This window comes from Chelon labrosus (assembly GCF_963514085.1).
Source record: "Chelon labrosus genome assembly, chromosome: 9".
NCBI classification, from domain to species: Eukaryota; Metazoa; Chordata; class Actinopteri; order Mugiliformes; family Mugilidae; genus Chelon; species Chelon labrosus.
Window position 1 is genome coordinate 17,513,012 of NC_140359.1, and position 25,917 is coordinate 17,538,928.

General features: G+C 40.1%; 2 protein-coding genes across 5 annotated transcripts; both read left to right on the top strand.

The window, feature by feature from the left end:
• The first annotated feature begins 5,612 nt into the window (after nt 1-5,612).
• LOC311493526 (G-protein coupled receptor-associated protein LMBRD2B-like) lies at nt 5,613-14,642 on the top strand. 2 transcript variants are annotated; one of them, XM_084552228.1, is made up of 18 exons: nt 5,613-5,791; nt 6,790-7,029; nt 7,210-7,319; nt 8,454-8,552; nt 9,069-9,236; nt 9,339-9,549; nt 9,639-9,713; nt 9,815-9,916; nt 10,020-10,200; nt 10,683-10,864; nt 10,987-11,120; nt 11,255-11,360; nt 11,561-11,658; nt 12,172-12,275; nt 12,497-12,543; nt 13,176-13,278; nt 13,745-13,838; nt 13,947-14,642. In XM_084552228.1, the coding sequence occupies exons 2-18, from the start codon at nt 6,856-6,858 to the stop codon at nt 14,008-14,010; spliced, it is 2,052 nt and encodes a 683-aa protein (XP_084408354.1). In that variant the 5' UTR covers nt 5,613-5,791; nt 6,790-6,855; the 3' UTR covers nt 14,011-14,642. The 2 variants fall into 2 exon arrangements, with proteins under 2 accessions (XP_084408354.1, XP_084408355.1); XM_084552229.1 differs by having other exon boundaries at nt 13,176-13,275.
• Nucleotides 14,643-14,933: 291 nt separating this feature from the next.
• On the top strand, nt 14,934-25,294 carry golm1 (golgi membrane protein 1). Of its 3 annotated transcripts, XR_014699216.1 has the most exons (12): nt 14,934-15,272; nt 16,331-16,472; nt 18,817-18,996; nt 19,136-19,190; nt 19,308-19,410; nt 19,571-19,694; nt 20,178-20,337; nt 20,528-20,746; nt 21,215-21,373; nt 21,580-21,672; nt 22,758-22,830; nt 24,574-25,294. XR_014699216.1 is itself a non-coding variant. In XM_084550922.1 (11 exons), the coding sequence occupies exons 2-10, from the start codon at nt 16,344-16,346 to the stop codon at nt 21,669-21,671; spliced, it is 1,221 nt and encodes a 406-aa protein (XP_084407048.1). In that variant the 5' UTR covers nt 14,934-15,272; nt 16,331-16,343; the 3' UTR covers nt 21,672; nt 22,758-25,294. The 3 variants fall into 3 exon arrangements, 2 of the variants coding, with proteins under 2 accessions (XP_084407048.1, XP_084407049.1); XM_084550922.1 differs by having other exon boundaries at nt 22,758-25,294; XM_084550923.1 differs by having other exon boundaries at nt 21,218-21,373; nt 22,758-25,294.
• The last annotated feature ends 623 nt before the right edge of the window (nt 25,295-25,917 follow it).

A 25,917-nucleotide genomic window follows, 5' to 3' on the forward strand; every position in this document is an offset into this window, starting at 1 on the left:
AGACATTGGTGTTGACCCAGAATATGTCTCGATGGGCAGCTACAACTCCACTGAGCCACCTGAAACGCCTCACCAGCCTGCATCTAGAAAAACTGTATGGAAAGCAGAGGGAGTAAAAATGTTGCAAAGATAAAGGGCAAATGAGATCTTTATGCAACTAGTGTGAAGCTTTAAGATGCTTTACGTAAGGTGGAAAAATACAAGTAAAGATGTGATTGACTTAAGAAGGAAATGGAAACAGCTGATTCCCCTGAGCTCAAAACCAAACAACAGATAAAGCAAAGCACAAAGCTGTCCTGTTTCAGAACACAGTTATTTCACGGATATACCAAAATATGTACACTGCTAATGATCGGCAAGTGATCTCTAAAGTTATAGCTGGTAAGCTTCTGAAGGAAGGAGTCTGGGTTCTCACCTAAACTGATGAAAACAAATGATGTGACAAGGATCACCACACTCCAGTACACCTGAAAAATGCAATGCAACAAAATCAGCAAAAAAGTGGAGGATAATTTCTGGAGCGTGATGACAACAGTAGGCAACGGGAGAGAAGGAGACAATTGTAGAGAGCAAGAGCCCATGAGAATGCTTCACCAGAAGTTTAGGATGGAGCATCCTGAGACTGCAGTTTCTTACAGCAAATTTTGCAAAAAGTGACATTTCTGTATTGTTAAACCAACAATCAAGGACAGAGACACATGCCTTTGAAAAATACATGCAAATGTCCAGTTTATGGCAGATCAATTGTTTTATCACAAAGTGATAAAGAGTGCCGATCTCGATGACCTAATGGAGTCTGTGGCATGCACAAGTCCAACAGAGGAGTGCATGTACCGGGAGTGCCCCGACTGCATGGACAAGGAACTGCCAACCTCTGAGTCTGATGCAGGATAGCAGACCTGGTGGTTTGAGGAGAGTGAGAAGACTAAAAAGGAAACTAAAATGGAAAAAAAAGCAAAAAACATGAATCATATTGGCAAAAACAGGTTTTTCTGACCAGTGAGAGAAGACATGATCTGGTACCGACGTGAAAATATTCTTAGACTGGTCCCATTTGTCATCTAAAAAATGGGAAACTATTATCTTTAAAAGGCTTAAAATAAATACAACTACACAGATATCACAAATATCTATTTGTGAAACTTCATTAAATGTTTCGAAAACATGGGTTATGTTAGTAACCCGTGTTTCCATCACACCACAAAAACACATTTTTGTGGTGTGATGGAAATTACTCTTTTCTCTGAATGCCAAACCAAAATGAATATAACATTATATAATATTCACATAATTTCATTACAACCACTTTCAGAAAGTGTTGCTAAACTTTGTGGACAAGTACAACATGTGAAAATATTTCTAAAAATATAAACAAATTTGACCGTAGTTGAAGAATCACGAAACTACATGCCGCAGTGACGCAAACCACAGTTACATTTCTGGGGTGGTGCACCTCAGCTGCAGTGCGAGGGTCTGCACAGGGTCCGCGTATGCGCTGCGCTGCGCTATCGCCGTAGCTATGGCGTCAAATTGAGGCAGAAGTCCAAACAGCCTATAAACAGTAGTAGTTAATGGATGAGTCAACACGCCTATTTTGTCATCATGTGATAATGACATGCTGTGACACGGTGTGATACGCTCCGTCTGATTATGATACTTTATCTGTATCTAAAGTTTGATGCATTGCTCCTTACGGGAAAGGAGAGTTAAATCACAACTTGTGAACTCTGATGTGTCTCATCACATGTTTCAGGGCGGCAATAAAAATACAGATTGAGTCAGAGTAATGAGCATGCTGCCATTTATCTCCAATACACAGTTCCAGTGTTTCCAGTCACAGTTTAGTACTGACATTTACAATAATATCTCAGGAGGGCAACAGTAATATTCCAGTGTTTAGACGGACACAGATGACCAGTCAACGCCTCAAGACTGTTAATTTGTGGCCTAAGTGTCCACCTGAAAAAACAACGATATTCAATCGTGACCAACTCCTCAACTGTAAGACCAAAATTAACCTTGCACTCAATGAATCACCAGGCCACAGTGAGGTGAGATTACTAACCCTATGCTCAGATGGCTGCTTTGACATATTGTTGATTTCATCAGTGTCCAGGGATTCTCCTTCTATCTAACCTATGAGTTGCTTACACACACAGATCTTTGCTAGAACCTATGATCGCCACTGGCTTCAGTACAACGCTTCATGTGAAAACCTACATAATTTGTCACTTTACTAATTCAGTTGCATTTTAATTACAAAATAAAGAAATAGAAGTTGTTGTTTCAAACAGGAACATAATAAGGATTTTGGAAAGACTGCGATCATAAGTCCTCTAAACCTTCACAACCACCTAAACAGAGCAGACGCTAATGCATATAAACCCAAAGGTTTATGGTGCTACTCAGATCTGTACAATATGCTGGAACACATTTGAAAAACAAAAGTAAATCTGCTAGGCTGAGGGGAAAATTTTCACTATGATTCATTTTAGACAGCGAAGGGCCGAGGTTTCCACAATAATGTACGTACTGTGGTGCCAAGGGGAGTGACCAGAAATCTGAGAAGGTCTTTGTTGAAGATGTGTTTGAGATTCTCTCAGATTAAAACATGACACCCCCGAGGCCTACCTCTTTAAAAATTATTAAAGCCATTGGAAACAATAGTATAAACAAGAGAAGACAATAGTGTGAAGGTGTCAAGGACTGTCTATGAGATGAACAAGTGGCATGCTTGTATTGTTGTTATGAATGACTACGAACATCAGAGGAATCAACACAGAAATCATCATCATCATCATCAATCATGACCATCATCACCATCATCATCATCAGGATTCCAGGTAGATAAATTCAGCTACATTTTAATTGAAATTACTTATGAACATAAACATAAAAAATTTCTTAAATCAATCACAACCTCTGTTTTTCTTAAAAGAACTCAAATCTGCTTCATTTGGTTTGTCTGTTCTTACTGAGCCATGTAATACTGACAAAGTTTAGGAAAAGATTCTCTGACTCCATCTAGTGGAGGCATTTGTTATAGCAAATAAAAAAATACAATTACTCTTGTTACAGATCAAGTATCTGTGGGATGCACTGGAACAAGCCTGATCCACAGAGGACCCTCCCCTCAATCCATAGGACCCAAAGGCCCCCACTAACAACATTCTGTTGCCAGACACCACAGGACAACCTCAGAAGGCCCATGTCCATTCACTGACGAGTCACAACTGTTTTGGAGGAACAAGGGAGATATACATATTAGGAAGGTGGTCATAATGTTATGCCTGATCGGTGTATATATCAAATTCCAAAAAGTCTTTATATAAATCATAGTCCAGACATGTTACCATATCAGAGAGAATAAATAGCTTTTTTAGGGAGGTAAGGTGAATATCATTCATTCATTTGTTCATTCATCTTCTGTAATCGCTTGTCCTATGAAGGGTCGCGGGGGGGCTGGAGTCTTTTATTTTATTTGTTTGTTTATTTATTTGATAGGGACAATGCTCATTAATCAACAGACAAGTTACTTGCTGTAAACAAGCCAGAGTTAGCTACAAGTGCTAGTTTCCATCTGTTGTCCCTAGCCAGATCTTAACAGGCACCCTAAAATGCAAAAGTCGAGTCTATCCCAGCTGTCATCGGGCTAGAGGCGGGGCAAACCCTGGACAGGTCAAGGTGAATGTCAGTTTAGTTCATATAAAGCTGCTGGCTTAATATTAACTCAGCTATGTATAAGAAGAGTCGAGTTTTAATGTCTGGATGATTTATAGGTGTATGGACCTGAATGGTCACTCACCTAATTTCTCTAATCCAAGACAGCAAGGGAGAGAGAGAGAAAGAGAGAGAGAGAGCGAGAGAGAGAGAGAGAGAGAGAGAGAGAGACAGAGAGAGTTAAAGTGAGAATGCAGGTGAACAGATGGCCACTAAGCACCTGCCAATGGGTTTTAGCTGCCCTGTAAATGTTTGGATCAGGCTAATTAGCCTTGCTCTGCAGAAACAGGACGGAGACAAAAGCAGCAGAGAAACAGTGAAGACTAATGTGTCAGAGCAATCAAAGTCTGCAAATGAGTAAATAAACTGGATTTATTTGATTTGAGTTGTTAACCAGCAGTTAATTCAACATCTCTATGAACCAGATGGAGCCAGCTGAAGATTTTCCTGAGGACTGGTCAGAAGCCCTGGACATGTTCGGATCAGTTTGGATGGACTCACTGGGTGTATCCAGAGCAGCAGTCGCAGACTGGACCGTTTGTCTGAATCTTGTGGAGCATCTGTGGCTCAATCTTCTGGGCCACATGGACTTTTTAGTGGAGCACCAGTCTGTGTGCTTTGACGTGCTGGGCCCGCTGTACGCTGACGACCCATTCATGTGGATGTTCCTCCGCAACTGAAGTCGAGTGAAGACATTTTTCTTTCCCTTTTTTCTGCATTTCTGTCAAACATTGTTCAACTATAAGAGCATTTGCCATGAGGTAAACCCCAAGCTGGAAACCATCGCAATCGTGTATTTCTCACTTTGCCTTCTGCTGCCTCGGCTTTGTCACATTAGATTTATTTTGAGGAAAATGTAAGCTCACATGTTGTGACCTTTACTACAATTTGAAAAAATATGCATTAATCATTTGGCTGTTTCATAATGAAGGCCTGAATTATAAGATTTGTGTTTTTGCATTGCTGTTTTTCTTCTCATAATGAGTCAAACTGCAAACTGCTTAATGAATAGTCCTTTGAACTGCTTAATGGATTGTCATAAAAACAATGAGCTGCAACATCTTCTATGAACGAGCTGTTACAGCCAGAAACCAAATGTGGAATAGGTATGAAGTGTTTCTCGGTAAAGTGCGTACAGATCAATAATGAAAAGCGTCTGTAAGAATGATTTTATTTTAATCTGTCCTCAGGAATAAATGTGCAGGCAGCGTGGTAAGATCAGCGATTCAGCAATATCATAGAACTATCATCTATCATCTGCAGCGGGCATGAGTGCTGCAACTGGAAGCCTGTGCAAATCAGACTGAATTCAGCTTAATCTGCAAGATTTAAATGGAGTTTGTGGAGTAACATGTAATGTAGTACGATTGCTAACGTGTGTGTGAATCACTTCTGAACTGATCAAATATCAGAATGAGTATTGGAAAAGCTCCGGGCACCATTGTTTTTGACTAATGATGATGAAACTGCAGCAAGAAACTACTAAGACAACTTTGCAAGACAGCAATAAACTGTGATGTCTTAAAAAAAAAAAAGTGATGTGTAAATTATTCTGTCTGAAGTGTCGTTGGATCAAGGATGTGTCACAATGAACATGTTTCCTTTTTTTTTTTATCATTTGCATATTCAAACACAAGCTCAAATGTTTTTGCCCACACACTCAGATTATTTAACCATAATAATATTTGGCACAATGAACATGGTACAGATCTATCTATCAGTTGTTTATCTATCAGCTACGTAAATAAACTGCATTTATTACATTATAAACTGATATAAACAACTCTCAAAAAATTCACATACCACATTAAAATAAATATGTATTGTCATGTCTGTAGGTTCAAGTTTCACAATATTTTACAATATACTGTTTCCTGCTAAGGACAGCATGTTGACTACAATACCCATAATCCCGCGCGGCTCCAGCGATGCACGTTGAACGTTTGTTACGCAACGTAATTTCAAAGGTTGTGTACATTTGTCCGAGTCTGCGGTTTGAGAACATAATGTGACTGTAAATTCAGATCGTTTGTCGGTGTACGAGCTGCGAGCTGAGACAAGACCTCACAAGGTAAGATTCAGTCCTTTTATATACGGCCCGTTGTCCTGTTGTGTGGACTGAAGCTATAAATACTGTTCGTTCACGAAGTAAAACTCAGAAATCAGCTCAATCTATAAACATATGGTGGTCGCTGTTGTTGTTTTTAAAATCAACCAGTGCTTAATCATCGCGAAAACATTGAGTTATTTAAGTGGAAACTAAAACTAAAAAGAATCGAAAGGAGAAAAGGAGATTAGGTAATGTCAGACAAATCTGTTTACGGACTGTCTCTCTCTTTCTCTTTCTGTGATCCTTCTCTGTTTCAGCTGCCAAGTCATAATAATTTATATATAATATACAGTATTGTATTTGTCCTACCATTCCAAGCACTGGTTTCCATTCATGTCTATTTCTAAATCAATAAGACTCTTACATTTAACCTATTTAAACTAGTTTAAATCCAAGTAAACGAAGTCATGTTATTGTGCATGTTAAAAGCAGTTAAATGGAGTATATTCTCCAAGTTATGAGAATATATATATATATACTCCGTATCTATATTTATGTATTATTCATATTCATGTATTTTGTTACTTTCATTCTGCAGTTTCAGTTCTCTATTTGACTTACCGTTCCAAGAACTGGTTTTCATCCATCCGTCTATTTTAAAATAAATAAGACTCTTTAACGCTTAACCTCTTAAAACTGGTTTAAATCCACCACAGGAAGTATCATGTCTGCATTTCAAGGTAGTATAGTGTTGCAGATAGATTTCAACTTAAGATGACTGGTTAGTTTTATATTTTTTATGTATATCTCTCATTCATTCCTTTGTCCATCTTTTTATCTGGTTGTTCTTTTTTCTTCAACCCTTGTCCCTCACACTGAGTGCTCAGGGCAAACTGTCATCCAGCTGATAATATCTGACAGTCAATCTGTTTTTTCACTGAGCGCCTCTCTTGTCTGTTTGTCTCTCTCTCGCTCTCTCTCTCTCTCTCTCTCTCTCTCTCTCTCTCTCTCTCTCTCAGTCTCTTTTCCCCTCCAGTCTGTCAGCATGAGTTCCTGACATCTGTTCGTTCTGATCATTCGTCACTATGAGTGGTGCCGCGCTTGCTGTCGTGGTTGTGGTTGTTTTCTTCTTGGCCCTCTACCTCCTCCAGCGTTATGGAGATCTACGGAAGCAGCAGCGGATGGTCCTGGTTGGGACTCTGCTGTCCTGGTACCTCTGCTTCCTCATCGTCTTCATCCTGCCGCTCGACGTAAGCACGGTGAGAAATCCCTGCACACGTTCGATGAATGTATCAAACACCTCTGTGACTTAAGTTGCTAGAAAAACCTGATTTTGAGTGACACAGAGCTGTGTGTTTATTTTCTTACCTGTACCATTTTCACTGTAACCCGTCGTGGAGTGTGTTTGCCTGACTGTGCAAAGTCTGCTCTTCCCTCAGACCATCTACAAGCAGTGCGTTCTAGACAATTCAAATCATTCAACTCCCCTAACTCAAGCAAGACACAGTAATCAGACTGAGGCCAACTCGTCTTCTTTTCCATCTGCAAGGTAAGTAAGACATTGTTCCTGTCACACTTGATGATGGGAGGTCATGTGGAGGGAAGGATGGACCTCCTGGCAGGAGTTGTATTTGTAGAAAAATTCCCAACAAAACATTTTAAAAGAGGAAATACACTCAATTTATACGGACAAACATGCTACAGAAAACCTGTTGCAAAAAGACAACATTTTTCACACGTCAAAAGTTCTAATGAGCAAGAGGAGTGCAAACATTCCTTTCAGCATAGAAACCAACATGCACTCAAGGAACTGCAGTTTGGGTGTGGAGACAGTTGGCTTGATGACTGTTTTATCACCACTGTAAGTACACAGATTGCTAATTTCAAGGCCCGTATAAATGCTGGCTGTATTCCAGTGCCATCCAACGTAATACAAAAGTACATTAAGCTCCTTTAGCTAATCTGCAGATATTTTGTCAGTTTTTATCTTTGGCTCATGAGTTCTCCTCTGCATTCAGCTGCTTTCAGTCACAGAAATCAGATTGCCTGTATTCCCAGTAGCTTGTTTTTTTTTTTTTTATACACTCAGACTTAAACGTATTGTCAGGTTGATGATGTCTGCCTCTGCACCGTTAATAATTAATGACGCCCTTTTCTGACAGAATAGACTTTGCAGCTGTTATCAGTGTCAACGTCTTCCTTTTCCTGGAGCCTTTATACAAATGGTTTTGCCATGTGAATGTGTGGATGTGGCCTTATTTGCTCAGTGGTATTATAATGGTGCAGTAGAGTTGCTGGTCATGAAAGTGTTTTCTAAATCAAACTGGTTTAGCTTTTGTTGGATTTTATGCAGGTAGAGTAGTCAAAAAGCTTAAAATTTGGGACATTCCTGTCTGAGATGTCTGCCTCTCCCCTCAGATATGGCACTGTGATAGATAATTAAGTGTGCAATTGTGTAATTTCACCGCAGTTATATAAGGTTTCGTCATAATGATAAGTCACATGATACGAGAGCAAATTTAACATCTTGTGTTTTGGGTTTACAATACCAAAGTTGTTGAGGCCAAACATATGTCAGAGCTGTTTTATCTTCACTTTACTGTGTGTGAACTGTGTGCTCACGTTTTTCTCTATGTCTGTGTGTGTGTGTGTGTGTGTGTGTGTGTGTGTGTGCGCTCAACAGTTTACCAAAGGCGTGTGAAAAGCCCTGGAGTTATATCCCAGATGGAGTCCTACCCGTGTTTTGGAGAGTTGTATACTGGACTTCCCAGTTTCTTACATGGTGAGAAGTAAAATATAAAGACTAGGTGAAATAAAATTACATTAAGATGAAAGCATGATGGGACAAAAAAGGATAAAAATAGACTATCTTTAAATAATAAAACATTACTTTTATTATATATATGGTCCACCATTAGTACATTTTAAATAAATATGTATTTTGAAAGACATTTAAATTTGGACAAAGATGTGACTTGATCTCAAATCAGGAATCATTCTGTTAGCAAAGGTCCATTCTCAGCTGTTTTTTATAATGTTCATGTGCAATTTCAAAATCAGTGAGGAACCCTGGTAGTGTCTTTTTTAAGTTAAATAATATCTGGGAATGTCACTTAAGTATGAGCGGAGTGAGTTACAGTGCGGTGCTCTTGATAGGATGCAATGAATTACAGATATCTGAGAGACAGAGACCATGACGGGACAATCATTTAAACATGCTGACTGAAATAAATAACACTGAAGATAGATGTGTTTTTTGTGAACTGACTCTCTCTCTTTTCTGTGTGTGAGTGTTCAGGCTGCTGCTGCCCTTCATGCAGTCGTACGCTCGATCGGGAGCTTTCACCAGAGTCGGAAAGATTAAGACGGCATTAATTGAGAATGCAATTTATTATGGCACCTACCTCCTCATCTTCATCTCCCTGCTCATCTACGTGGCTGCTCATCCAAAGTGGAAACTCTCATGGTAATTTCAAGTGTGCTCGTTTCTTTTTTTTTTTTTTTGTTATTTCTACTAATTCTGCATAGTTTATCCAGTGTATCGATCATCTTTGCTAAACTCCTACAGGACCGAGTTCCAGACCATTGGTATTACAGCTGCCAACACCTGGGGTCTCTTCCTTCTGGTGCTGCTGTTAGGCTATGGCCTGGTGGAGATCCCGCGTTCTTATTGGCTCTCATCTTCTCATGATTACCTGCTTGCCAAGACCTACTTCAAGGCAGCAAAAATGTCTAGCGAGAAGGCAGCGGCAGAGGAGAATCTAGCAGATGTCATGGAGGTGAGGATTCAGAAACAGTTGTGCTTTAGAACAAAATCAGTCTCCTTTGTATTTCCACTTAAAAACAAACCTAATATTTATGTTATTAGGAGGTGGCAAGCATCCATGAATCTGTCAGGAGCAACCACTCTCTCAGGAAGTGTGTGGACACCATTTTGACAAAGGTGAGAAATCCAACATTCATTAATCAATGCAAGTCTTCCCTTTCAGTTTGCACGGTCTTGTTCAGGGGGACAGCTTTAAATCTAGTGTCATGTCATTTCAGTGCCCCACTGAGTACCAAGAAGAGATGAGAAGAAACGTGGAAAGCTCTCGTGGCGACAATGACATTCCCACCAAAAGAGGCTTAGTTAACCTTCATAAAAAAGTAATTATTTTTAATACTGCTCAGTGATATTTAGTGGAAATAATTAGGAAATATCACGTCTTGTAATAATATTGCCCGTGTTGCCTGTATGTGTGTGTTTCAGGTAATCTCTGCTGTGCAGAGACACAACCAGACTCAGGTTCAGTGGTGCATCCTGTTAGATCAGGCCTTACATCTAGAGGATGTAGCTAAAAACCAGAGAAGCCAGCTCCGACACTTCACACACAGCTTCCCTTCGGCAGATTACGGCTGGATCCGTAGGTTCGTCTACACTCCTGCTGTAGGTGCGTTCAGTCAGTGCCAAATCTTAAATCAAGTAAATGCTTTCATCAGTTAGTCATTCATTTTTCCACCACTTGTTGAATTCCTCATTTTACAGCAGGGATCCTGAATGTTATTCCAGTAATTTTATGCCCAACAGATGTGAATGAATTAAAGGATTGTCTATCTATATATTCAGTCTTTGATCAGATGACCAATGCTAGTTGCTAAACTGAAAAATATTTCAATAGTCTGTGTTTTAGCGATGTTGAAGTACTGTATTATATATAAAACTTGAAGTAACTCACACTAATTAAGCTCTCGATTGGCATCTCTCATTATATCAGATAATACTACACAGTTTTGAGGTGCACACACCTTAGTGGAGAGGATTTGATACGGTATAAGACAGACTTTGTGGTGGAAATCTATGTTGCATTGTTTCTAACTCAAATCTCACTTTGGCTTTTGTATTTATGCCCGTGTGTGTGTTTATTGTGCTCAGAGTGGTACTGGAAGTGTGTGTTCAGGCAAACTTTCTGCAGGCTGCTGGCGGTCCTCCTGTGCCTCCTCTCTGCGGCAGTAGTCTGGTCCGAGTGCACCTTCTTCAGCACACAGCCTGTCCTCTCTCTATTTGCTATCTTTATTCAGATGGCTGAAAAACATTACAACTACGTTTGTATTGAGGTGAGCACGGGCGCACTGAGGGGGTAGTAATCACGTCAATTTGCTGCGCTCAATTCAGACGTAATTCTTGGACCAAATCCAGCTAACCTTTCTCCACTTGTTGTTTTGTTTCTCTCCACCAGATGGCGTGCTTTGTCAGTATCCTCTTCATGTGCGTGTGCGTCTACTCCACGGTGTTCAGGATACGGGTTTTCAACTACTATTACCTGGTGCCACATCACCAGACTGATGCTTACAGCCTGCAGTTCAGTGGCATGTAAGTCGCATCACACCTGTGTACAGATTTATAGACGGAGCACAAGTCAGTGTGGTATTCTCATGTTGCGTTAAATACCTGTATTCTGATACCAGACTGCTTCTCTTTGTTTTGTTTTTTTTCTTCTGGCTCAGGTTGTTTTGTCGTCTCACACCTCCTTTATGCCTCAACTTTCTGGGCCTGATTCACATGGACTCTGCCATCTCGCACCAGGACAGGATACAGACATCCTACACCTCTGTGGGTTCCAAATGCAGTATTCAAATGCCAATAAATACTCAGATGTTTGTTCTAATAACATTAAAGCTGCATCTGTCACAGATATCAAATTGTCAGAATATATAGTACATGAAGAAAAACACATTTAAAAATGTCAAAATCTCTTTGTGTCTAAAACCGAATCGAGTGATGCAACGGTTCTTCTTGTTTCCCTCCATCAGATCATGGGCTCTATGCGCGTGCTGTGGTTCATATCTGATGGGTTCTACATCTATTATCCCATGCTCGTGCTGCTGCTGTGCTTTGCCACTTTTTGCAAGTAAGCCGACAACCTCTAACAACGTAACGCTAGTTTTATCCATTTACTTTAAATAGTCCTAGTATATCTGCTGGCGTTAGCTCACTGGATCTAGTATCATTTCTAGTTCTCAGTATATGTCAGTAACAAGAACAACGAGCAGTTTGAGTTCAATTGTAAAAATAAATAATACGCTGTTCTTGTATGAAATTGTATATTATGTTATTCTACTATAATAGTAATATTAATGTTATCCTCAGAAATATAGTATTGTGTGGGAAGTAATGCGTAAGTTATATTTTACATTATGTGTGTCAAGTACTTTTGCAAGGGACTTCTCATTTCTTTGGTATTGGGTGTATTAGAATTTATTTCTTCTTCTTATCTTATTTCAATTTAAAAAAAATTGAATCCAACTTTTATTTTTTTGCACTTTGTCCCTGCTGCTGTAACACTATTACACCATGTGCCCTTGGGGATGTTGTAGACGTAGACTGTATGTTTAACAGTGTTTGTTTTTGTGTATGGTTGTAGTCTGGGTTCTCGGTGTTTGAACCTCCTGGGCTTCCAGCAGTACGTTACACACGATGACCTGACCTCTGACCTGGTGGACGAAGGCAAAGAACTCATCAGAAGAGGTAGTTTTATCATAAACGGTTCTTCCTGATGTTGTGCTCAAAGGAGCAATGTTTGAACTACTGCAGGGTGGATCTAGGATTTTACTTCCCTTTTTTTTTTTTCTGCAGTACTAAACCATGACCACAACTTCCCCTTATTGGCTCAGTCTTTATTTCTCATGCTCATTCACTAAAGCACACATGCTTTCTAACTGTTTGCTCCACAATTTGTTCTTTTCTAGAAAGAAGGAAAAGACAGAAAGCTGAAGACGGAGAAAGTCGAAGATGGGTCAGAAATCTTTAATATCATTTCTTCTACAGACATCCGATCAGGCATAATATTATGACCACCTTCCTAATATTCTGTAGGTCTCCCTTGTGCCTCCAAAACAGTTGTGACTCTTCAGAGAATGGACATGGGCCTTCTGAGGGTGTCCTGTGGTGTCTGGCAACAGGATGTTATTAGTGGGGACCTTTGGGTCCTATGGGTTGAGGGGAGGGGCCTCTATGTATCAGGCTTGTTCCAGTGAATCCTGCAGAAATTTGATCAGTTTGGGATCTAGAGAATTTGGAGGCCAGGTCAACACCTTGTGCTGTTGTTTGAATTGTTCCTAAACCGTTTTTGTGTGTGCCTGTGTCAGGCTGCATCCTGCTGGGGATGGCTGCTGTCATCAAGTAGTGTAATTGCTATGGGGTGGGGGTTCCTGATCTGTAACATCCACATGAATGCCAGGTTTAAAAGCTTCCCAGCAGAACATTGTATTGTCACAAGATGGTCAATGTTATTTACTTCTCCTGTTAGTGGATTCATTGTTATGGTTGATCGGTGTTAAAGTCTATCCAGTCTGTGGCCTCCTCTGTTCTTCTGGTTTGTGTCAAGTGTGCTTACATATTTACTTAATGTGCCTGTTTTGTTTTCAGGCCTTGAGGGAGCGGTATGCCGCCCAGAGAGCCACTGGCCGTTCCAGAGCTGGTTACTCTGAGTTAAACGACAACAGTCCTGTAACAGGAATGAAGAAAGGTGGTAGGAATTCATAAAAAAGAATGTGTGTTTTTTTGTTTATAGATGATTGACCACTAGACTCACCGCCCCATGCAGGAAACTGAAAATCTGACACTTAAGCCTTAAGGCACGAAGCACATGCAAAGTATATGTAGATAAAGCCTTGCACAGTGTGTTGGGTTGGGTTACTTTGAAACACACACCACCCACTCAATCTTTGTCCTTTGTTCACTCAAGAACTTATATTTAGTCTAGTCCAAGGGACTGACTTTAAAATAACTTATCCTACATACATAAACAAACATGAACATAGTTTTTTGTTATAATCGTGAGTTTTTGTTGCGGAATCGGCACACCATTAATAAGTGGTCGTCTCAGTACATTCCTCCCTTCAATTCAAAAGAACCTTGGTGGATGAGGATCAGTTACAATATGTGCATCAAGAAGTCTGAAAAGCTTGCTGACGGTTTTGTGTATACTTTCTCAGTTATCACATTCACCAGACGAGATGAAAACACAGATGAACAGCAGACAAGCTTGCTGCAGGACAACTCCAGTGATGACGGATTACCAAGCAGAAGGTATGATTTCACCAAATATGTGAAAGATTGTCCTGCAGAGGTAAATCATGCTTTGCCAAACAGGCTTTCTCTATCAGTTACTCTTTGTCTTTGTATTTGACACTATAGGTCCTCAGCAGGGCGTTACCTGTCCCTGTCACCTCCCCCAAAAGGCATCTTTGACGATGTTTGAGGATATGAAGGGAAACGAAATGCTTGGAACGTGATGGAACTACAATAAATGATTAGAGTTTATTGAAAGTAGTTTAAAAGCAGGTAATCAAACCTCAGGAAATGAAGAACAAGAGAATATAACAGAGACGTGCACATGATCTCAGGTAATGGATGAAAGTGAAAACCCCAACCTTAAGTTAATTTTTATACCTCAACTGGTTCTGTTACCGAATCGTACAAAGAGATCAGTAACTGTAAAAGGGTGTGTTTCATCACATGCTTGAACTTGTGTACAGCCAACCCTTTATTATTATTATTACCTTTTGAACAGGTATGTTTTATAAGTAGATTGGTGTGTGAAACAGTAGACAGTATATTTATAGATTTTCCACTGTCTGAATATTTTCCAGTATACATTTCATATTTTTAAATGAAATGGCTCACTGTGTCGGAAACAAACAAAACAAAACAAACAAATCAAACACGTACCACTCAGTGGGACGATATTGATGTCATGTCGACGCCTGTTTCACGTTGAAGTTTTTTTCATTTGCTAAATGACCCTGTATGCCATGCAGTCTCCAGCCAATTATTTATTTTTGTATGATCTTGATGTGCAATTTTATTGTAAATAAATTCATTTCACCCCTTCATGGAATCTTGTCTTTATCATTTAGGACTTGAAGTGGCTCAACAAGTTTAAAACCCAAGTAACATTTTAATTAACAGTATATTTTAAATAAAAGATAAAATCATAATTTCAAAAATGTTTGCATTAAAACTGTATTATTATTAAGTTACGTTTATTGTGTTTTAAATTATTATTTTAGTATTAAAAGGTAACAACCTTTGGTTGTGCTGCGTTCCCGTGCTCTTCGTAAATCCGTAATCTGCATTTCACACATCGAACACTTACAAGCAAAATAAGTGCTTTAACATCAACTGCATACCAAAATGTTGAACCGTTACTTTACTCTATAAGCTATTTAAAATGCGTGTTATCAATCAGGGATTAAATGTGTTTTGGATGTTTAATTAGAAATGATTCTCTACTGTAAAATACATTTTTCGTACAGCAAGCGGAGGCAACACAACAGTTAGCAACAACCACTGACTGTATAGACCGCAGAAACTCGGCAGTTTGCATGGCAGTGATGGATACGAGCTAACTATCCAGCGTTAATAGCCCGAAATACGCGTTTAAGTTGTCAAAACATATCACCAGGAGTCACCTCAAGTACCGACCCGAATATTTGGGTGTTTTCTGATTCTGTCGAATAAGTAAGTAGACGCTGTGGGTGCTGCCGTTAGCTGAGTGGGGGCGAGCTGCAGTGCTAACGACGTTAGCGTTAGCTTGCAACGTAGACAGGCTACACCGATTGCCTTCAGATATAAATAATAAAATTGGGAAAATTATGCTGAATTCGATATTTTTTTTGTTGGTTTTGCTGGTAAAGTTTTGATAAAAGTAAACGATATGTTTACAATTTAAGTATGTGTGCTAGCTAATCCTTGACCTGCATTTAGCTGATCTATGATACGAGGGGTATTTTTGGCTAGCTTTTAAATGGTAACAATTACCTCAGTTAGAAATATAATATCTCTCTAAGTAAGTAATCCCTATATGTTAAACGTGCGAACTGATTCAGTGTGATTTTTAGTATAGCAGGGTTATTTATGATCTTGGACTGAGGTAGATATCCTCGTGACACCCTGCTGGTGTGTTGTGTGGTATTAAAGCATCTATATCAGTGATTTATTCTCCTTTAAAGGATCTCTGTGCGTGTTTGAATTTTCCTTTTCCATTTGCATGATAGAAAAAAACCCAAGCACAGGAAGCAGTCTGGTGCATATTATTTACGCGGACAATATTCATTCCCTGCACCAGCCAATATCATGCTGTACTAGCGGAGTGAATGTTTTTTAGACATTGGATCTTTGTAGAGATATGCATTAATGCAAAAATAAAAATACGCTGAGTATTTGGCAGTGACAGTGCAGGGGAGTGTCAGGATCGTTCTTGAAAATGAGCAGACATAAAAACAAGTCTGCTCAAATGAGGTGTCTGTAGTGGAACTGCAAAGTATATTGTGATGTTGGTGGGGATCGGGTGACTTCCTGTGCTCAGTCTTTTGTCTGACACTAGATAAGACTTGATACAAGCGAAAGTAGTTCTGTTTAACTAGGCCTGATAGTGAGCTTTTTAAGTGCCAGCAAGCCACTTCTCCTTTAAAGATCTTAACCCAAATTTTAGCAAAAAAAAAACAGGAAAGACTTGTTGTAGTGGAAATAATTTTAAGTGTGCTTACCCTGGCTGTATTTTGTGTGTGTGTGTCCAGTTTGTAGGCCACTATGGGTGGGCTGGGGAACGGGCGTCGTGGAGGAAGATCACCTCCTCTGATGATCGCGGCCCTAATCGCTTGTATCTTGGTTCTGGGCTTTAACTACTGGGTGTCCAGCTCCCGCAACCTGGAGCTACAGGTAGGTTAACATACGTGTGTGTGTGTGTGTGTGTGTTAACGTAGTGACCGATGTAGGTTTAAATCTTTAAAATGTTGATATGGGCGGCACAGTGGCGAGGTGGTTAGCAGCACTGATGCCTCACAGCAAGAAGGTCACCGGTTCGAATCCATGGGCCAGCTGGGCCTTTCTGTGTGGAGTTTGCATGTTCTCCCTGTGTCTGCGTGGGTTCTCTCCGGGTACTCCGGCTTCCTCCCACCGTCCAAAGACATGCTCATTAGGTTAATTGGTGATTCTAAATTGGCCGTAGGTGTGCATGTGAGTGTGAATGGTTGTCTGTCTCTGTGTTAGCCCTGCGATAGACTGGTGACCTGTCCAGGGTCTACCCCTGCCTCTCGCCCGATGACAGCTGGGATAGGCTCCAGCAGACCCCCGTGACCCTTAACAGGACTAAACGGGTATAGAAGATGAATGAATGAATGAATGAATGTTGATATGATGAAATGTCAAAAAATAAATCCTGCTGTAAACCCATAGGCTATGTGTACAACAATCACTAGCCAAAACATTAGGTACACTAGTGGCAACAGCGTTGCAATAAATCAATTGATGAAAGCTGGTAATTTAATTGCATGATCATTTTGGAGTTTGTGCTGCTGTTAAACTGGATTAAATTAAATACACTATATTACCAAAAGTATTCGCTCACCTGCCTTTACTCATTCTATGAACTGAAGTGCCATCCCATTCCTAACTCATAGAATTCAATATGATGTCGGTCCACCTTTTGCAGCTATTACAGCTTCAACTCTTCTGGGAAGACTGTCCACAAGGTTGAGGAGAGTGTTTATAGGAATTTTTGACCATTCTTCCAAAAGCGCATTGGTGAGGTCACACACTGATGTTGGTCGAGAAGGCCTGGCTCTCAGTCTCCGCTCTAATTCATCCCAAAGGTGTTCTATCGGGTTCAGGTCAGGACTCTGTGCAGGCCAGTCAAGTTCATCCACACCAGACTCTGTCATCCACGTCTTTATGGACCTTGCTTTGTGCACTGGTGCACAGTCATGTTGGAAGAGGAAGGGGCCCGCTCCAAACTGTTCCCACAAGGTTGGGAGCATGGAATTGTCCAAAATGTTTTGGTATCCTGAAGCATTCAATGTTCCTTTCACTGGAACTAAGGGGCCAAGCCCAGCTCCTGAAAAACAACCCCATACCATAATTCCTCCTCCACCAAATTTCACAGTTGGCACAATGCAATCTGAAATGTACCGTTCTCCTGGCAACCTCCAAACCCAGACTCGTCCATCAGATTGCCAGATGGAAAAGCGTGATTCATCACTCCAGAGAACGCGTCTCCACTGCTCTAGAGGCCAGTGGCGGCGTGCTTTACACCATTGCATCCGACGCCTTGCATTGCACTTGGTGATGTGTGGCTTGGCTGCAGCTGCTCGGCCATGGAAACCCATTCCATGAAGCTCTCTGCGTACTGTACTTGGGCTAATCTGAAGGTCACATGAAGTTTGTAGCTCTGTAGCAATTGACTGTGCAGAAAGTCGGCGACCTCTTTGCACTATGCGCTTCAGCATCCGCTGACCCCTCTCCGTCACTTTACGTGGCCTACCACTTCGTGGCTGAGTTGCTGTTTTTCCCAAACGCTTCCATTTTGTTATAATAGAGCTGACAGTTGACTGTGGAATATTTAGGAGCGAGGAAATTTCACGACTGGATTTGTTGCACAAGTGGCATCCTATGACAGTTCCACGCTGGAATTCACTGAGCTCCTGAGAGCGGCCCATTCTTTCACAAATGTCTTGTTTCACAGTCTGCATGCCTGAGTGCTTGAATTTATACACCTGGGGCCAGGCCAAGTGATTAGAACACCTGATTCTGATCATTTGAATGGGTGAGCGAATACTTTTGGTAATATAGTGTAAGTGTTTCTGTTGTTCAGTCTAGCCCAATGACTAAAATGGGGTTGTCAGAATAATAGAAACATGTGTCGGTACAACACAATACAATTCAGTGTTTTTACCACATTTCACATCCTTTAATGCAAAGAAACAAACTTAACCCAGGACGTTGCTTATTCGCATCGTAAAATGTGATAAACTTGAGGACTAACAACATGTTTTTGTTGTTTTGAAAAAGCTTTTTTTTTTTTACTATTTAGAAGAAATTCCTAAAATATAAACAGCATGCAACTCTTTAGTATCTGTTTTTTCTCATTGTCAGCTGCCCATGCCCTGTCCTGTCTAAATATTGTGAAAAGACCACAGATAAATGGCCTAAAAGAGTAGCAATATTAAATAACCTCTTATTGTTACCCCTTTATCTACGTGTGTGTGTGTGTGTGTGTGTGTGACAGACTAAGCTGTATGAATTGGAGGGTCAGGTGCGGCGTGGTGCAGCAGAGCGAGGTGCGGCAGAGATAAAGAAGAATGAGTTCCAGGGGGAGATCCAGAGACAGAAGGAACAGATCAGCCACATTGAAAGCTTCTTCAAGAGACAGCTGGAAGAAGCCCAGAACATCTGCAGCCAAGACAAGGTGCACATTAACAACATTTGGAGCCTGGGGGCAATGACAGCACACCTTTGCCACCTTCACTCTTGTGATTCATACTCAACACACACATCCTCATGGCGAAATTTACCATATTTACAGTTGTTTTGTGTTTTTGCCCTAGGGCACACTCCAGCTGAACATTTCCTCCAGTGCCAAAGCCATACAGGATCTCAAAGGTAAGCTGTGAATATTTGTTCTCAATTTTTCAAAAACAGTGTTGCCTTAACAGCCAGTAGAGATCTGGTGAAAATGAACAAAACTTAACTCTTTAATATCGTGTATGTCTACTGTAGGTCAGCTGAATCAGCTGAGCGATGACTTGGGGAAGCTTCAGAAGGAGCTGCAGAGTTGCCAGGGCAACATCAACACCTTAAACAACAAACTAACTTATGACATGTAAGAGTCCTTTGAAAGGAGATAGCGGTATTTGTTTTGTCCTTTTGTAATGCCTGTAACTCAGCGTCAGGTATATCACATGCACATGAACTGATATTGCCACTCTAATATATATATTCCTAGTTAATGCTAATATGTGTGTGTTTGTGCACATGTGTAGGACCAGTTGTCACTCGCAGGTCCTGTCCCAGAAGGAGCAGTGTGATGAGAGAGTGGCGGCTGCTAAACTTGAAGTTCAGAAGAAAATGGAGAAGCTCATCGCTGCTCCGGGTGTCTCCTCACAGGTCAGTTAGCCTTTCCTGATCGACGGTGAAGCATGGGAAATAATGGAAATCACTTTCCTTCATGGAATGCTATCTTCAGGGGGGGGGCAATAGAGTCCTTTAGCAATGAAACACTTATTGCCAAGATAAATCCTTATTTATTACATATTTATGACTATCACTGTCATAAATTCTCCATTGTTCTCATGTAAAACCTACAATTTCATAATGTATTAATTTGCATTTACTTGTGACACTTTCAAAATGCTCAATGATATCCTACACCACCCGTGTTACACACACGATTGTTTGTTGCTGTTTGTCTGTTCAAGCTTATCGTCAGTACTTTGTTTACATGCAACGATGGTAATTGAGTTGGCATTTATTTTATTTATTGGTGAAAGTCCTCCTATTCTTGCTGGGCTAGAGCCCTTCTGATGCTTATCATTTTTTCGACGATTGAAGAAACAAGAAACGTGGTATTTAACGTTTGCTCCTCAGCAGGAAAACAAAGGGGAAGGAGCAGTTAAAGACGACAAAGCAGTCAAGACCGTCTCTGACAGAGCTCCGACAGCAGCCGTTGTAAGCCACATATCAAACGTCACTCATTCCAAAGACAGCGAACCAACTGAACTACTGACCAATGAGATCATCGTGGACAAAGGTAAAAGAGAAATGAGAAAGTCTGCTTAAATTAAATGTAACACAAAAAGCATGCGACTGCACTGGAAGTATTTACTGAAATTGTGTGTACAGTACATACTCTTCACGCAATATATTTTATGTGTTTACATCTCTACATATAATAGCGCGCTGGCAATAACAACTTGTTTTCTGCCTTGTTATTTTTCCAGCTCCCAGTGCTCTGGTGGATCTGTCACCAGCCAAGGATCTCTCCAAAACGGAGTCTCCCACAGCTGCTGAGGTGAAGCAGGACATTTTGCAGCCACAAGAGGGAGCTATCAAAACAGACGAGGTTGAGACAGAGACCAGTAAACTTCTGAAGAATAACCTGACTGAGGATAAAGGGATTGAGTTGATGGATGCTCAGGAGGAAGTTGTTCAGACAGAAGGTAAAGAATCAAACACACGTAATACACCTGAAATTGTGCCTTCCTGCCAAACCGGAAAGTTCTCTACTATTCATTTGTCTTGACCCATGTAGTGGATACACTGAGGTAAAGGATTACTTCTCAGAAATTGTATCCTGGTGTTCTACATAGCAGCGGGAGATCAGTATTGGATGTCAGGACAAAACTGTCGGCATTAGGCTGAAACTACTGCTGAATGGTGGCATTTAAAAACGTGCCACTGTGGCACAGGTATGCACAAAATTAATATATGATTCTGGGCCCTACTTACGCAAATGATTAAGTTTCTTTTCAGGGTATCCCACACAGTTTTTTGTGTCTATACTTTATTTGAGACACGTTGCTAACTAATGAGCTGCTTCACGATGATAAGCAGTAGCAATGATTGTCTGTCTCTCTGTAGGCCAACCCTAAAGGCATTTTCATTTAAGATATTTTTCCATTTTGAAGCAGACCCTGGGATGGAAGGCATGCTGATTGGTCGAGGGAAGGCAGATGAGACTGCTGATCTGAAGCTTGAGGAACCGGAAGAATATGATGCAGAGGAGCAAGTAGTGGGTGGAGTCCAACTAGAGAAACAACAACAGAGGAAACGGGCTGAAAATATAGGTACGTGAGTATCATTTAGGATAAAACTGAGCCAGCTAGAGCCCGGGAGAGTGAGGGCTGTCTTTTTTCCACTGGGGTTTATCACTATTTAGAGATCAGAGTTTGAATGAAGTTTGTTTTACTGGTAACTACAAAGAAAAAAATGCACTATGCTGCAGAGTGATATCTGTGTATCGTGTTCATAATCACACTGTTCTGTTTGAAAGACATGGAGGAGGACCTGGCTGACTATAACGGGGATGATGAGAATGAAGGAGAGTTTGAAGCAGATAAACAAGCTGAGCTCGCACAAATCTAAGGTAAACACTGAAACACACACTGACGTCTTTCTCCCTAGCACTCAGTTGTGTTCTAATTCTTCAGGTCATTAAAATACAGTAACACTGACTGAGTGTGTTACACACTGAGACTCCCTTCTATGAGGAGACATACGGACTCAAAAGCAGGCTGCTACAGTTTGTTAGTGAGACATGGCTCTGAGATGTGTTCCTCCACTGAGCTTGGCAAGCTCAAACAGCAGCTAACTAGAGGCTCAACTTTATGTAAATATCCTCTGACATTGAGAGAGCGACAGCAGCTTATTGAGCGCAACCATCTTTATTCAGGCCAAACAGAAGGTCTGAGTTATCTGCTCCTCCACTCAGCTGCGCAGTCTATGGCTTCTCAAGTCTATATAAAGTCTGTCACCAGTTACCAGGACTTAAAATGGAAGAACAATTCGTGGGAGCACATAGTTGACATTGTTGCCATGTGCATTTGTGCAGTCGTACAACACACAAAATATGCACAACAAGCCAGATACAGTCAACTTCTGTGTATCCATGTTTGGACTTGTTATTGCTGTTAAGGCCTGGCATCCTAGCTGTGTATTTATCTTTATTATTTTCATTGAATAATAACTAAGACGGTTCCAAGTCAAAGCCGCAAATGTCAGGAGACACTTTATTAACAGACTGCTGCACATTTATATGAAAAATGGCTATAAAAATACATGTGTGGCGTATATTAAATAAAAATGCTCTTTGAATAAAATAAAAAGAAAATAAATAAGGAATATTTATTTCCTGCAAAACAAAATGTAAAGAGAGAAGGCCGGGCAAAAAAAGTGTTGTTTCCACTGATGTATGAAGAGTTGTTGTTCCGTGGTTGAAATAATTTCGCTCCGTGTTGTCGCTGTATGCAGGACTAGTGAGTCAGAATAGTTACAGCACAATTTAAACTATATCAGTATACTTTCATCCTGTCTCCAGTATGAAAATACTATCATTAAATTCTGGTAGCCTTTCTGATGGTTGTCGTTGAGTTGGTGCATGCTTTCACCTGCAGCTGCTTTTACAGGCATCAGAATATTTTGTGTTGTTAACAGAAATATTTTTTCTTGCAGAGCTGAAGGTGGAGAAGGATCCTGCGCACCGCATTAGTAAACAAGACCAGTTGTACACAACAGCACCGTACAGGTTAATGCAACCAGTGTGAACACAAAATAAAGTCAGACAGAATTTTCTATATGAATGGGATTACAGCGTTTGGTTCCTGTTAACACCTTATTTGATATTTTCAATTGGAACTGGTATTTTCTTATCGCCTGCTATTTAGTACCCTCACAACTTAAGGCTTCTGAGGACTTGACACCACTTGGCTTTAGAAATTGCATCAGTAGATGATCTGTTGACATGTGTTAGGATGGTTTTAAGAGGTGTGAAAGGTCTCAATGATCTCAATGGCCAAACTCCTCTCTGTCTCTACAACAGCATCTTATATTAAGCCTTAAAGTGTCTCCGAAGCAAAGTCTCTCATAGAAATGATTTTGACTTGGTCATGTGTTCAGTGGTCATGATCTGTTAAATGTCCGTTAATTTAAGTTTTCCACGACCGCAAAAATCAAAAAGTGAGAGACACTTTGAATATGTATTGCCAAAAATGATATAAAAGTTAAGGCTGGCGAAATATACGTAACCAATTCAACTTCTAGGTTATATGCTCATGCCAAGCAAGGTCAAGCATATCATAAACACCTGAATCATCTGTAGATTTCTTTTTCTTTTTTTATGGCAGCAGAACTTTTATTTATAATGAGAGGAATATCTGGAAAAACTTGGATAATATTTGTAGATCACCAGTCTTAGTATATTTTGACGCATGCCTTATTAATTGTGTAGACACCGGCCCTCCCCGAGGGTCGGCTGCGTGAGATGTGCTGAAATTGTGCTGTGGGGGTCGGACATAGAGAGGGGTTTATGATTTTACTTTGTGAACACTGTCTCAAGTCTGCTGAATCAAACGGGACTGTATATATTTTATGGAAGGGGTTTTCTCAGAATTGCTGTAACATTATGAAGGACATTTCTTTGAAGCAGGAACGGCATGTTTGTGCTTCACGGCTCCTGCGTGCTAGCAGGCGTTGACTACTCAATAGTTGTGCTGAAGAGTGAAGACTGTTCAAAAGAAAGCTGCGCTAAACTGGAAAATGTTAGTATGGAGACAAATGTTAGGAACTAATATTAAGAATGAGAAATAACAAAATGTTCATACAGGACAGAAGATATTGTGCATATACTCGGCTTCAGTTGTAATCGCCATCATTTTCATAATAATTTAGCTATCAGTAATAGTCCTTTCTAAATGTCCTGAATCATGAAGTAGGACGTTATCCTTTTAGAATGCTGTTATTTGCTTATCTGGAGTCTTTCTTTTGTGTTGGTCGTTAGCATACAACGGGTGCGTCATTACTGTGTCTTGAACTCGCCAGGTGTTCAGGAGAGAACTGACATTTGATCACTGGAAACTCTCCTGTTCGTTTTATTTCCAATGCCTTCAGACCTGCTGTGTGACGCTTAGGTTGGAGTTTGGTTCTTGCCGCCACAAAATAACGTAAACTAAAATAAGAAACGACATAATGGTGTATGAGAGCTTAAGCTGAGGAGCACATGCAGAATATGGAGCGTTTGTGTATCCTGTGATTTATCTGTTTCTCCAACATTGAAGCCCAACAGTAAGAACTTGTGGTAACAACATTTCAGTCCTTTGTTAAACTACTTTTCTCTTTTGAGCAAATTTCACAAATGTCAAACTTTTTCAGAGGAGGTTCTGTTACGTTTTGCAGCCCAGCTAGTGATAAGTAAACTTTTTTTTTTTAACTTATGCTGTTTTTTTTTTTTTTTTTTTTTTTGTAAAATATGTTCCTGTACCTTTTGTGTCAGAGTAACCACACAAATACTGAACAGCAGTGCGAGTGAAGGATCGATGCTCTGTGACAACGAATGCAGAAGGAGAAACTTTGTTCATATGCAAAACATATCAGCATCTATCAGTCCTACAGCAGCACTCCTGAACGACTGGACACAAACCCTTTTGTCTGGCTCTTTGTCCCGCCCATCCTTTTGCACAGTTGTTGCTTATTATTATAATTATTTTTTTTTTTTTTATGTAATTCTATTGCTTTTAGATATTGTCATTTCATTGTCTGACTCCGCAAAGCTTGTACAGCTAGTACTTTGTCTCGTCAGAAAGCGTCTGCTTGTAAAAAGTCCCATTTTCTGAACCACGATTATGTTCACCTGGAGAGAAAAGGTTTTATGATTTTTATAAAATGCTTAACTTCTGTTTTTGTTGGCAATAATCCGCGAGAGTTTGTATTTTTATTTGGTCCTAATTTGCTGAACAAATTTGTGAAAGATTTAAATAATCATAGCCTTTATGGGCAACAGAGAATAAAATGTTTTTATTACTACTGTCAATGAATGGCTTCATGTGGGATTTATTGATTGCTTGCTAACTTTATTTGTGATAAATCTTAAAAAGGAAGAAGAAATGGTTTGGCAATGAAAACTGTCATGGTCTCACAATGGTATAACCTCCCCAGGACACTAAGATTAATAGTGATAGTATTTGCTTTAAGCACACTTTGCTTTCGCCTAAACTCCAATTAGATTGGTTAAATGTTCTTTGTAAGATTTAAAAGTCATCTCATGATTTAGAAAATATCTCACAGGTTAATTTGAAGTGGGGTTGTACGAGGTACTTATTCATAGGTGGTTTGAAGAGAACAATATAGTGGCTTTAAAGTTCTTGTTAAGTCAAATTAAAGTAGGAATATTTTAAATACACACTTTTTTTTTAGGTGGTTGGTTGGTCCACAGGAGTTCATTGTTTGGCTTCAGTGACGGTACTCTTGTCTGCTTCTCCAAGCTGGAGGAGTGTGATGTCCATAATCTACCGTGGGTAAAACATGTTCTACCTTAAGCCCCTCATAAAACTCCTTTTACACAGCAAATATCTACCAGTGAACGGAAACTACGTAAATACAAGTTACTCAGTAGACTGAATAAAACACAAATCATCTTGCATTTACTAAAAGGACTCCAGACCAACTGGTACAAATTTGAAGCAATGATACTGAACATAGAGGTCAAAAGGCTTTTCTTGAACAAGTAAAAGTTCACATTTAAATCTAAGTAAAGTTTAAATAGTAAAACAAAAAATAAATCAAAAGTAATTCTAAAAGATATGAATCCCCCCCCCACACACACACACACTCCTAGACT